Genomic DNA, 14,862 nt, shown 5'->3' on the forward strand with positions numbered 1-14,862 from the left:
AAGCATTATAACCACAACAGAAATGGTAAAGAAAAAAGTATTATAACCACAACAGAAATGTTAAAGTAAAAAGCATTATGACCACAACAGAAATGGTAAAGAAAAAAGCATTATGACCACAACAGAAATGTTAAAGAAAAAAGCATTATGACCACAACAGAAATGTAAAAGAAAAAAGCATTATGACCACAACAAAAATGTTAAAGAAAAAGCATTATGACCACAACAGAAATGTTAAAGACAAAAATCATTATGACCACAACAGAAATGTTAAAGAAAAAAGCATTATGACCATAACAGAAATGTTAAAGAAAAAAGCATTATGAAAAAAGCATTATGACCACAAGAGAAATGTTAAAGAAAAAAGCATTATGACCACAACAGAAATGTTAAAGACAAAAATCATTATGACCACAACAGAAATGGTAAAGAAAAAAGCATTATGACCACAACAGAAATGTTAAAGAAAAAAGCATTATGACCACAACAGAAATGTTAAAGAAAAAAGCATTATGACCACAACAGAAATGTTAAAGAAAAAAGTATTATGACCACAACAGAAATGTTAAAGAAAAAAGCGTTATGACCACAACAGAAATGTTAAAGAAAAAAGCATTATGACCACAACAGAAATGTTAAAGAAAAAAGCATTATGACCACAACAGAAATGTTAAAGAAAAAAGCATTATGACCACAACAGAAATGTTAAAGAAAAAAGCATTATGACCACAACAGAAATATTAAAGAAAAAAGCATTATGACCACAACAGAAATGTTAAAGAAAAAAGCGTTATGACCACAACAGAAATGTTACAGAAAAAAGCATTATGACCACAACAGAAATGTTAAAGAAAAAGCGTTATGACAACAACAGAAATGTTAAAGAAAAAAGCATTATGAAAAAATCATTATGAACACAACAGAAATGTTAAAGAAAAAAGCAATGTGACCACAACAGAAATGTTAAAGAAAAAAGCATTATGACCACAACAGAAATGTTAAAGATAAAAGCATTATGAAATAATCATTATGAACACAACAGAAATGTTAAAGAAAAAATCATTATGAGCACAACACAAATGTTAAAGAAAAAAGCATTATGACCACAACAGAAATGGTAAAGAAAAAAGCATTATGACCACAACAGAAATGTTAAAGAAAAAAGCATTATGACCACAACAGAAATGTTAAAGAAAAAAGCATTATGACCACAACAGAAATGGTAAAGAAAAAAGCATTATGACCACAACAGAAATGGTAAAGAAAAAAGCATTATGACCACAAGAGAAATGGTAAAGAAAAAAGTATTATAACCACAACAGAAATGTTAAAGAAAAAAGCGTTATGACCACAACAGAAATGTTAAAGAAAAAGCATTATGACCACAACAGAAATGTTAAAGACAAAAATCATTATGACCACAACAGAAATGTTAAAGAAAAAAGCATTATGACCACAACAGAAATGTTAAAGAAAAAAGCATTATGAAAAAAGCATTATGACCACAAGAGAAATGTTAAAGAAAAAAGCATTATGACCACAACAGAAATGGTAAAGAAAAAAGCATTATGACCACAACAGAAATGTAAAAGAAAAAAGCATTATGACCACAACAGAAATGTTTAAGAAAAAAGCATTATGACCACAACAGAAATGGTAAAGAAAAAAAGCATTATGACCACAACAGAAATGGTAACGAAAAAAGTATTATAACCACAACAGAAATGGTAACGAAAAAAGTATTATAACCACAACAAAACTGTTAAAGAAAAAAGCATTATGACCACAACAGAAATGTTAAAGATAAAAGCATTATGACCACAACAGAAATGTTAAAGAAAAAAGCATTATGACCACAACAGAAATGTTAAAGAAAAAAGCATTATGACCACAACAGAAATGTTAAAGAAAAAAGCGTTATGACAACAACAGAAATGTTAAAGGAAAAAGCATTATGACAACAACAGAAATGTTAAAGAAAAAAGCATTATGAAAAAATCATTATGAACACAACAGAAATGTTAAAGAAAAAAGCATTATGACCACAACAGAAATGTTAAAGAAAAAGCATTATGACCACAACAGAAATGTTAAAGACAAAAATCATTATGACCACAACAGAAATGTTAAAGAAAAAAGCATTATGACCACAACAGAAATGTTAAAGAAAAAAGCATTATGAAAAAAGCATTATGACCACAAGAGAAATGGTAAAGAAAAAAGCATTATGACCACAACAGAAATGGTAACGAAAAAAGTATTATAACCACAACAAAACTGTTAAAGAAAAAAGCATTATGACCACAACAGAAATGTTAAAGAAAAAAGCATTATGACCACAACGGAAATGTTAAAGAAAAAAGCATTATGACCACAACAGAAATGTTAAAGAAAAAAGCATTATGAAAAAATCATTATGACCACAACAGAAATGTTAAAGAAAAAGCATTATGACCACAACAGAAATGTTAAAGAAAAAAGCATTATGACCACAACAGAAATGTTTAAGAAAAAAGCATTATGACCACAACAGAAATGGTAAAGAAAAAAGTATTATAACCACAACAAAACTGTTAAAGAAAAAAGCATTATGACCACAACAGAAATGTTAAAGATAAAAGCATTATGACCACAACAGAAATGTTAAAGAAAAAAGCGTTATGACCACAACAGAAATGTTAAAGAAAAAAGCATTATGAAAAAATCATTATGAACACAACAGAAATGTTAAAGAAAAAATCATTATGAGCACAACAGAAATGTTAAAGTAAAAAGCATTATGACAAAAGCAGTATGACCACAACAGAAATGTTAAAGAAAAAAGCATTATGAAAAAAGCATTACGAAAAAAAAAAAAAATTTTCTTTAACATTTCTGTTGTGGTCATAATGCTTTTTTCATAATGCTTTTTTCTTTAACATTTTTGTTGTGGTCATAATGCTTTTTTCTTTAACATTTCCGCTGTTGTCATAGTGTTTTTTCTTTAACATTTCTGTTGTGGTCACGATACTTTTTTCTTTAACATTTCTGTTGTGGTCATAACGCTTTATTCTTTAACATTTCTGTTGTGGTCATAATGCTTTTTTCATAATGCTTTTTTCTTTACCATTTCTGTAAAAAAAAAAAAAAAGCATTCTGACCACAACAGAAATGTTAAAGAAAAAAGCATTATGACCACAACAGAAATGTTAAAGAAAAAAAGCGTTATGACCACAACAGAAATGTTAAAGAAGAAAGCATTATGACCACAACAGAAATGATAAAGAAGAAAGCGTTATGACCACAACAGAAATGTTAATGAAAAAAGCGTTATGACCATATCAGAAATGTTGAAGAAACAGAAGCCAAAATTTATAAAGAAATATTCAAGAGAACCATAAGAGATACTACAAAGACCAAGTTATGATGATAAATACATTCAGGTTTTAAAAATTAATGACCCTACATGAAAGATTTGCACAAACCTGAGATATATATGCAAAATGGACATACCATAATTGATGACTGAAAGAAAATCCAAATTACTTGAAAAAACAGTGAGAAGTAAATGATCCGAAGCAACTACGGATCGGAAAACTTCCTATCCTAATCATGCGGAATAAGATCATAATTAAACCGATCACAAAACCCTAATAGCCATACACACTGCATCTAAAGTATGATGCTAAGTCTATGTAAATAGAAGAAAAGGGGGAAGAGAACTAATAAGTATACAAGGCTCCTTTGAGAAACAGAAGGAATGCTGGAAAGTAACAAGAGGTAATTTACAGGGTACACCTGCACTTTTAAACTGGAGACAAATAGAAGTATGAATAGACAAACAAAGCAAGAACACCAGGCATGATAATAAACAACAAAAAGGGAAAGAAATTGCAAATCCTAGATTTTGCCATCCCAGAAATCAAAGGGTGAAAGCTGAAAAGAACATAAAAGGAAATAATTGTAGGAGTATTAGTTATTGAAAATCTAGAAAAAATAAACTAGGAGAAATTGGAATCAAAGGGAATATTAATATCATAGGAAACATGGCAACAGCTGAAATATTAAAGAAAATCTTTCAGTACAAAAACCAAATCACAAGTAATTAGAAATATATAGAAAGAAGATTATACAAATCCAATGGAACTGAAACTGACAGAAATCCCATAATTTGATAAAAACTTTCTACTTTCCAAAAAACGTTTGGCACAAATTTAAGTTGATACCACAGAAAAATGTCATGAAAGACCAAAGAGCGAGAGCATCATCCCTTAGAAGCCAATGGTCGTTATCAGTGAAAAATTAATGGTAAACAGCTGATTCAATAATGCAAAGTATTTGCAAATGGTTGCCATTAAGACTCTAGAGAACATGGATGATGATGATGTGAAAGCTGCAACAGTTTACAGCTATTGTAAAATCAGCAGCAAAATAATAAAAACAGGCTTATATTTTAAGGTGATTTGTGTGATGATTGAGGGTCACCATTTAGCAAATATTATTTTTTATTTAAATCAAGCCTGATTTGGATGAGACATAGACACTGATCACATCTTTGGATGTATCATAACCCACAGTTGCATTTAATATGTAATAACTGGAGTATTCTTCTGAATAAAGTTGCTATCATCCTTTCTCTATCGTTCATCAGCTCTGATTTCTTAACAAAATACAAACAACAATCACTTCATAGCCACAGTGGTGGCCGTTGCCTTCGCTTCTACCCTACCATGAACTAAAACTAAACAGGTGGGATGTGTTAAAGATATATTGATTGCATTATGAAACACAAAATAAAGTAGCACGTGACACGCCACATGGTGAAATAACGAACACAACACCATATTGCAAACCGTGAGTAAACATTGTTTTGTCCTCATATCCTTCAAACATAAAACTCTTTATTTTGGAATCTCACACCATGATTGTGCAGATGCTAGACAGAGCAATTGATTTTGGTATATTCCATTTTTTATTAGTACAAAAAGAGAAAGAAGTAAGAAGAAAATAGGAAGATAAACAAATGAAAAAAGAAAGTAACTTATATAAACTATTCTCCTTTTATACATTCGCTCATCTCGTATAGCTATTCACTAATATACCTCTTCAACACTAGTTCACCATTCTACTATTAGTTATAGTTCACCATTCATTATTCATTATTTAGAGAAGAGAAATTACATTAATATTTTAAATTGAGCATTTGATAGATTTTGGATGACTATTCAATATCTTCAATAGATGATTCCCTCTGCTGGTCTTATTTAATTACATCCAGACTAATGTAGGAAAGAAAGGGGCTAACAAAATACATAGCAATTTTCATGACTAGTTTGTAAGATGGATCTGCTGACTCAGCTAACTAGTGAGAGAAACAATTGCTATTGTAAAATGGAAAGACAGAAGTCTCATTCTAATATTTAAAAACAACTTTATTGATCATTTCTGAATTTTTGAGGTGAGGATTGGTGAGGTATTATTTGGATCCATCGGACTACTGTTCTAATCTTGAGTGTGATTTTCACAACGTTTCGGTCGATGATGTAACCTCTGACCTTCTTCAGGTGTATCTTGTCAAACTCGGGAATGTTTCTGTCGAACTCAGGAATTTGGACTATTGTCCTCAATACTGGCCAATGTATACATGGAATACTTTGAGGAAAAGGGCATTAGGATCAATACCTTTAAAGCCAATAATGTGGTTGCGAAATTTAGATGATGCATCATCCTCATCAGAAAGATGTTCAAACATTAATAGATGATGTGAACTCGATCCGTCCAACTATGCAGATGACATAAACCTCTGACCAGTGCGAGTTATCAGCACATCTAGGAATGATAATTTATTGCTATGTTCTTTTTCTATCGTGAACTGTAAACCCACACTTGTCAGGGGTTTATGTCATCTGTATACCGAAATCCAACTTTCACTGGACAGTTGCTAAACTTCAACTCCCACCATCCAATAAAAGGAATCGTCCATTGCCTACAACACCGAGCAATAGCAATATGTAGTAACAGCAATGCATATGATGAGGAGATAGAGAAACCCTCCACCAAAACAACTATCGAGAGAGCTCCAAGAAATCTGGACCATACACAAAAGGACACCACTCAGAAACTCACCACAGTTTGTATATGTACATGAAGGGCTTGTCTGAAAAACTTTCAATGAATATGTAATCCATATGACATCAGGACAGTATTCAGGAGTGATTCAAGTCTCTGGAAACAGCTTCTGAGAGTCAAGCTCCCTACAGAAAAAAAAATCATGACTAAGAACTATGTATATGAAATCCCATGTAAATGTGGAAAACTATACAAAGGTGAGACATGCTGTGGAATAACCAATTACGAAGTAGACCTAGCATAGAATTTAATAAGATATGGGAACCGTTAATTATAAATAATAGATAATATATGCAAGTAATAAGTAAAAACATTAATATATATATAGAAAGATATACAGTAATAATTAGTAACTAAGGCTCCTAAAATTTGTACCAAAATTATCAGCAAGGACTCATGGTGCACTAGAGTACTTAGAAAAATCAATTGTAAAACGTGATATTCTTCTGAAGGTTGGAGGTTCAATCCTCAGTGTGGGCAGCTGAAATATAGAATTGGACATTTTATCTAGTCATGGCTAATGGAACAAGTGAAATTTCAGAGTTGAACATCTACTGAAATGTTTATTAATCATCTTCATTAGTAAGAGTGGAGTAGAAAGAAAAGGATTGGATTAGTAATAGAATAAACCCATGAGTATGAGACAAAAGGTTAAGCAGTCCTGCTTGTGTACAGAAAAGAGTTCATGTGAGTGTTCCATATTTAAGTCAGGGTCCAGCAGTAGATTATTTATCTCCTTATTGAATGATAACATGTGTTATTGGTACCGAGAGTCAGAAAGGAAAAAGAAAAACATTGTCATGTTTAGCCCACACTGAGGATTGAACCTCCAACCTGAGAGATGGCAAGCCACAAGGTAAGTTTTTTTTTACATAGATATCACCACATTATCAAGGCCAAGAGGCCACTCAAGGATAAGGGTTAAAGAGTGTACAGTAGAAATTGGACAATATAGTAATCATTAGTAATGAAAATTTGGTAAATTTGATAACTTATATGGAACGGCTCATCAAGAACTTATTTACGTTAGACTTGAAGACAACTATATTGTAGTCAGCCGGAAAGCAGGAAAACGGAAGACAATTCCACAGGCGTGCAGTTCTAAGAAAGAAGCTTTGTTCATGGAATCTACATTTAGGTTTAGGCACAGATAAAGAGTGGGGGGAATTATTGATAGTGTTTACAGCTAGACGAGTGTTTCTTGTGAAAGTTTGGTGAGGGGGGACCATAGATTGAAGCTCAGTTGAACACTTTCCATGAAAATAACGATACATCAGAGACAAACTCGCAACATCTCTTCTGTGAGATAGAGGTTGCAAGGAAGAGAAAAGGACATCTCCTACGAGGCTACTAAGTCTATTTTGAACTCTATCAAGGCAGGCCAAGTCCTTTCTAGCAGCTCCTGTCCAGATGTGGCAACAGTATTCCATCCTTGGACGTACCTGGCTCTTATATAGATAGAGAATAGCATCAGCAGTGAGATATCTACCGGATCGATAGAAAGATCCACCATTTGGATGTCATCAGTGAGCCAAAGAGATTCAAACTAGTAAACTGCTGCACTATATAATACTGACATATCAAATGAATCAGTTTGCTTCTTTTGAAGACTGATGGGTAGGAGAATTTAAAGATGGTCACTCATGATTTGAAAAAGTTCAGCAGCATTGTTTTAAATAATAAATTTCTTTTTTGTTTAGTTTTGCTTTGTTCTTACTACTGAACATTTGCTGCTATCATTTCTGGGAATTGTAAAATTCCCTGATCTACAGGCATTCTAATTCTAGCTGCTCATCATATTTTTTCCCTTTTGCCAGATATTAATCAACCATTTAAAAGAACAATTGGTGAACACTCAGGTTGATGGTGAAAAATTGTCAATGCTTACAATTCGAGAAGTGGTTTTGGAGAATCAAGTAAAACAGTTGACAGATAAACTTGAGGAAGCCAAAAAAACACATAGTCCAGTAAGTAAGGGAAGTTTACGTATAATTTCTTATCTGCCAACTGGCATATTTTGTGTTTCTTGAAATTAATTCTAATTAATTTTTACTCTATTTAAGCATATCTCATGCTTGGAATTTGCAATACCTTTCCCAAAATAGCTTAGAATCCAAAGATCAAGTCCACATGTACTGGAACTAATCATAAAACATAGTATTAGTTACCTATAGTTTCTCTATCAGTCCCCCATCCCACCCAGTACTGTACACTAATTGACTACTTCTCTAACACAGCATTTTCTTTGAATTTGAGCATTCAAATCCATGTTTAAAGACTTTAATATTCATTATAGCAATTGGTTCAAATTCTAAAACTCCACAGATCCAGCTGGTAATAACATGTGTATCTTCACAATTGCCAAACCATCTATTATATAAAAGTGAAAATGTGTGTGCGTGTGTGTGTGTGTGTGTGTGTGTGTGTGTGTGTGTGTGTGTGTGTGTATGCGTGCTTTTTTTGTATGTCCGGCAAAGGGTTTTTTCAGGGGGTTCACTAATTCTTAGAACTTTTTATACACTCCCTAGATTTGATTTACGAAAGGAGGTTGTCGCTATCTTTTATTTGAGCGACTTTTATTTTATAAAATTCCCGCTATTCTGCCTTCTCACATGTTTGTTCATGTTTTTGTATAAACAAGCGAAACTAACGAAAGTGAAGGCAGTTTTCCAGCTTTGTGCTGGGGATGTCCAGAAAGCAATTAGCTTTGATCACTGTGTGGAAAATCCCTCATATCAGACAATGATATTCATTTGGACACCTGACAGCTGGGAACAACCTCGTGGTGAAGAAAATAAAACTTAACTGGCCCCAGGCACTTTTATTTCTTCACCAACTCCTGACCTAATTATCAGCAAGTCAACAGCTTTTCATTGACATCACTAAATTTAAACGTTTTTCACTTCCTTTGTTGTCGTAGCGCAGCAGTAAGACCTCAGGTTCTCTGCCTTTGTGTCACGGATTCAAACCTGCCTACCTATTTTTTTTTTTTTTTGCTTTTTTTACACCTCCAAACACCCCGGGCAACACCGGGATAAAGGACAAAAATCTGTTTAAATGTATGTATGTATGCATGTTTGTATGTCTCACAAAAACATTCGACAGAGGTGATGGATTTTCACGAGATTGATATCATTTTGAAGCTCGACCCTTCATATGACAATTATCGAAAAATTGGCTCAAAATATTAATTCCTTCACCCTCAACAAAAAAATCATTCCTTCATGACAATTTAGCCATACACGCATGCGCAAAAAATGTTCTTTCTGGAATTAGTTTAAATATAAAAAAAAAAACCTAATTTTGCTGACGCGGTCATAGGCCAGTCGGTATAGTAGAAGCATCGTTATCTTAAGATTGCACTTCGAGCTGAGATGTCAGATATATATATTTTTTTTGGATTTATGCCATTTTTTTATTCGTTTATTTTTTTTAAATTATTTTTTCATCACGTTTACTGTTTTTTTGTTTTTGTCTTTCCAATTTTTTTTCATTATCATCATTTTCTTTATTTTCCATTTTCTTTTGATTTACCCCCCCCCCTTACCACACCCAGGCAATGTCGGGTACCCCTGCTAGTCTAACATAAACCCGCTTCTGATGGTACTGCCTGGTGAGAAATGTTTATATCCTACTCAGAAATGCTGATCACTTAGTGAATAATGGTTGATATAATCGTAAACTCCTGACCCCCAAATGGAGGTGCCATTACTTAAAACAACCAGATACTACTAATATGCTGATAGGGAAACCCTCAGAAATCTAATAAAAAATGCCACTTGGAATAAAAATATTCTCTTCCTGCTTCATAATTGAATGAGTCCTGACATAAAAATTCCAAAGCAAACTCAAAAACTTTGCATATAGGTAGCAAGCATTTCATAAGTTAGCTGAAAATAGGCATAAATTTGTCACATCAAGAAACCACTGTAAGATTGTAGTAGCTGCAGTTCAGAGTACCTATTTACTATGCCTCCCCACGGGACAGAGTTAGACACCAGGGTCGTTTTTTAACGTGGAGAAAAGGTTCAGAGTAGGTATTCTGAGATGACTAGAAATTGTATCACATCTCAGAAACGAGAAACCTGCAATTTCTTGAAAATATATAATAACATGATGAACCATGGGTAATCAACAATATCCCCTTCATTTAACCACTAAGATGTCGCTTCCACAGTAATTAATACCTTGGACTCTGCAAACTACCCCATCGCCAATTTCCCACTGTGGAAAAAAATGCACTAGATCATCTCAACTTGCTTTGGTTCACACATCCAAAGCATGCAGATCTTAGTTATAAATATACGTATACATATATATGTATCCCCTCCAAACTCTCTAATAAATAAATGCCTTACAGAATCTTGCTTTCCTTATAGCAGGGAAATTGCCTCAGTTTTCAAGAATTATGGAAAAAGAACTGACCTATAAAACCTGTCTCTGTTAAAATTCCTTGCTAAAATCTTTTAATCCCGCATCTTAAAAATGCTAAACTATTCTGACCAACATTATAGATTTAGGCCATCCTGTTCTAATGCTAGCATCCTACGGCCATCTCTGAACATACAATGCACTGGATAAGTTAAGCTAGCATAGTAGAACAATGTCCCCACCCAATGCCTTACATATAGGTCTTCTCAGTAAAATTAATTTTTACCATTTTACTGGGAGAATATTTAATATGATCAGATCTTTCATAGCTAAAAGAGAGATCCAGATTATTTCTGATAAACAACATAAACATGTGTGTATTTTTCAATAACATCATACTCTATTCCCAGTATGAAAGCAAAGTGAATACCAATTTATGCAAAAATGACCTTCAGTACTAGAATTGGGTCAAAAATAGATGGTCACATTTAATGCTATCAAGAAAACACTCCTTTCCAAAAATTGCAGAAATCCTGTTCATTTTCATTCTGAGAGTCCAACATTCAGACTCTATGAACTGACATTCTCGGATAATATGAGCTAAAATAAATATATAGAAGGTGTTTCTACATCTGTTGCAAAGAGATTATCACAAAGACGAGATGTCTATTGACCTTAGGTAGGGGAAAAACAATCAGCCTAAAGAGAGTTCCACAAGCTTTGCAGTTATTGAAAAGAAGTGACTGGAATAGGAAGCTGTGTTACAATGAGGTATCCAAACAGTGAATTGAGTCAAGTCAAATGAGAAGGAACAAAGGAAGCATGACATAGATCAGACAATTCTAAAGAACACAGAATATTTTATTTATAAAAAAAGACTGAAACTGAAAGAGAAGTTACAGAGAAGGAAGGATGGAGGGGGCAATCAAATTACAGATAAATTTCTTCACCTTATCAAGAACCTTCAAATGAGACAGAGATTCATCAGCTCAAATATAACAACAGTTTGATAGTAGATTTGTAGAGATGTAGAGAATGTCAGGTGGGAGAAAGTGTTTAGTGACAGAGAGAACCAAGAACCTCAAAGATATGCACTTTGAATTTTGGAAATATATCAGTTATTGGTCAAAATATAACTTTTTTTATTGTTCTTTTCTTCTGTTTTTTTTCTTAAAAAAGTGTCAAATTTTATCTGTACACCCTATATCCTATATATGATTTATCCAGAAATGTATGCATTTTTTCTTTTGGCATGGATGTTTTTGTCGTTGTTAATGCATTCTATAATGTTTCTGTAGTAGAAAAAAAATACCAAAAATAACTTTATACATTTATATTTTTTACAATGTCTGGTAAATATATTGATATGTATATGTTTCCTGGGAACATATAGGAGAGATGTGACCATTATTCAGAAACATGTAGAATAATTAAGTTGTATTTATTTTAAATTTGTTTTTCTTTATATGAATTTTTTTATACTCATATTCATCCGAAACATAAACTGCCACTGAGATGTAAGGAGGTACTGGGAAGTAGGAACCATACCTGTGAGAATACTCGAAATACAGAGTTGAGTAGTGAAATATCTGTTCACTTAAATTTCTGCATTTTAGTACCAACTGGTGAAGCAAGATACAAAGCAGTTTCAGTGAAAAACTTTCAGAAGAGGAGGCACAAGATTTTGCTGCTTGTTTCAGGTGGCATCAATGCTATGAGTTTGTCAGAGCACATTCTATTAAAGTACTTATGCACAGGGATGCAACATTGCAGTGATGGGACAGAGATTAGAGCTTGGTTGACAGAACAAAACTTATTCAATTGAAGACATTTTTTGAGCAGCAGTTCATATGTAGCAAAAATATCCCATGCATTGATGAATGGTGGATTTGTCAAATATTTTTCTAGCACATTTTATAATTTTTATAATGATCCATGTCCATAAATACTTCTGTTATTGTAAGAAATAAAAAGAACTTAATTACAGTAACAGACTCACTGCTTTATTTATTAAATCTATAATGATATTTAACAAATCATATTGTCATCATATTCGGTTTCATTTCTGTTTTACATGCAATCCTGTGTTGGACAGCTTTAAGAAATTGACCTCCAAAGTAACCTATCTCTGACCAGGTTTTTATCCTTCTTTCCCTTAAGTCTATTTTTATCACTTCCTTTCATGTTTTTCCTTGGAAAATAAGCACCTTGTGAATTGAATTTTCTACCTTAACTGTTCTCGTTCACATAACCATAATATCAAAATCTACTTTTCTGTACATATCTCTCTATACTATCCAAATTTAATCTTCCATTGAGATCATCAGAATTAAGCCTGTCTTTAAAATTCACATTACACAACCATTGTATCATTCTTATATCATTTATCTCCATGCAGAGCATGGCCAGGTTTCACTTATATCATTATACTAATGCCTGATAGATTCTTCCCTTGTCAACAGTGATAAGTGTAAAGGATGGATTTAATAAATAGTTATTTAATTATAAATAACTATTTATATAACTATATACATAAGTAATTTCATTATTTTTAAATAAATGAAATCTTTTTTAATCAAATCTTTTTTAAAGGACCGGATCCACTTTGAAAATCTGGTGAATAAAATGCAAGACCTTGAAAAGAAGCATGTTGCCAGAGAAAAAGAATTGCAGAATATTATTAAAAATGGCCGAAAGTTGCAGGTATCAGAATTGGAAAAAGAAATGAATAAATGGAAGCAAATTGCAGAGTGCAAAAACCAGGATATTGAAAATTATCGGATAGAACTTGACTCAATACTTAACATTCTTCAGCGTTTTCAGCAACAAGGTTTGATAATCTCTGGAAATATTTCACAGCATTAACATTCTTCAAATTATTAAAGAGGATTTAGGAACTTCATTATGTTCAAAAAGACAATGAGATTTTTCAATTCTGAAAAATTATTAAGAAGAATATAAAAAATGCACACATGTAGTGCCATTATGTTACAAATACTTTCTAAACGTTTTATTATTTGGAAAAAAAATTACTTGGTATTAATTGAATACCAACTTTTCAGATTATAAAGAAAAATAATTTTGAAAAATCACTTGTTCAATTTTTAGAAGATTTCGATTTGCTATGTATGCTCTCCTACTTTGTTATTAAAATGTTAGAAAAGGAGTACAAACAGATAAAAACAGGGAAAATCATAAAAATTGAATAAAAGAAGAAAACATTAATTAATGAATGAAAACAAAATATTTATGTACAAATAAGTATGTAAGTATGATCATTTAAATGTTAAAAAAGTAATAAAATGTAAGTGTGTATAAGTGACAATGTAAATATTTGTGTGGGTTTGTTGTACCAAATATTTGTGTGGGTTTGTGTACCACTTTGTGTGTATGTATGTGTGTGTGTGTTAAGAATTGATTAAGCATCCCTTGGCCACTTTTGGATATGTAGATATTTGTGTGTGTGTCTGTGTGTCTGTGTCTGTGTGTGTGTGTGTGTGTCTGTGTGTGTGTGTGTGTGTGTGTACGTGTACACATGTGTGTGAGTTGGGGAGAAACATGTTCTTCTTATGCTCTTAGGTGTGCTGATTGTTTTTCCAACTGTTTTTCATGACAAAAATTTCAGCTTAAATTACATTTTATCAGCTTTTTTTACCAGGAAAACTAACTAATGGCTGAACCGTCAAAGTGACTCCATGATTCACATTAAATTCAATATTTTTAACATATTGTACACATAATTTTAAATGTTAACATCATTGCGATAGATTACATTGTTAAAAATGAAAAATAAAAATTAGGTGTGAAATTTTATATCACTATATGGGTAGAAATTGGAATTGAATTGTTGTTCAACAAATTGTGACACAACTGGATTAAATTAAAAAAATTCAGATATCATAGTTTCATCATTTACTTATTAAGATGAATCAATAAAGGTGTGCCTTGATGAAATACTATTAAAGTTTGGACAGCAAAACATGCATTGTTGAAAATGGCAAATAAAATATCAACCCATAATCTGAAATAATTAATGATAAGACTATATTGAGGGAATCTCATATATTTAATGGCAGCTGATATATAATAACACAGTAACAAAACTATCATAAAACTTATCAAGGAACAGGACTAAACAAATCCTTCTTATCTAAAAGGAAAACATTAAAAATAAATAATCTTTAGTATTTAGGCAATCTACCACATGCCTTAAAATTAGAAAGGTTTTCAGATTTAGATTGAAAACCGAAAAAGTATAAAACGTTTTTAAAACCAAAATTAACTTATAGTAATTAATTGCAATAACCAACCAAGCATAGTCTTGACACAGCATCCAGTAAGTCACCAAAGATCGAAACATAGATATTAAAATGAAGTAAAAAA

At 32.2% G+C, this 14,862-nt stretch overlaps 1 protein-coding gene across 21 annotated transcripts in view; it reads left to right on the plus strand.

Moving 5' to 3' along the window:
• Positions 1-13,810, plus strand: part of LOC145291308 (centrosomal protein of 162 kDa-like) — a 927,819-nt gene extending 914,009 nt beyond the window's left edge. For all 21 annotated transcript variants that reach the window (XM_080137033.1, XM_080137018.1, XM_080137021.1 and 18 more), the window contains 2 exons: positions 7,926-8,075; positions 13,072-13,810. In XM_080137033.1, coding sequence (XP_079993159.1) covers positions 7,926-8,075; positions 13,072-13,344 — 423 coding nt within the window. In that variant the 3' untranslated portion in view covers positions 13,345-13,810. The remainder of the gene's footprint in view (positions 1-7,925; positions 8,076-13,071) is intronic.
• Positions 13,811-14,862: the final 1,052 nt, after the last annotated feature.

Source organism: Euprymna scolopes, chromosome 12 (genome assembly GCF_053919585.1).
Source record: "Euprymna scolopes isolate OS-2025 chromosome 12, ASM5391958v1, whole genome shotgun sequence".
NCBI classification, from domain to species: domain Eukaryota; kingdom Metazoa; phylum Mollusca; class Cephalopoda; order Sepiida; family Sepiolidae; genus Euprymna; species Euprymna scolopes.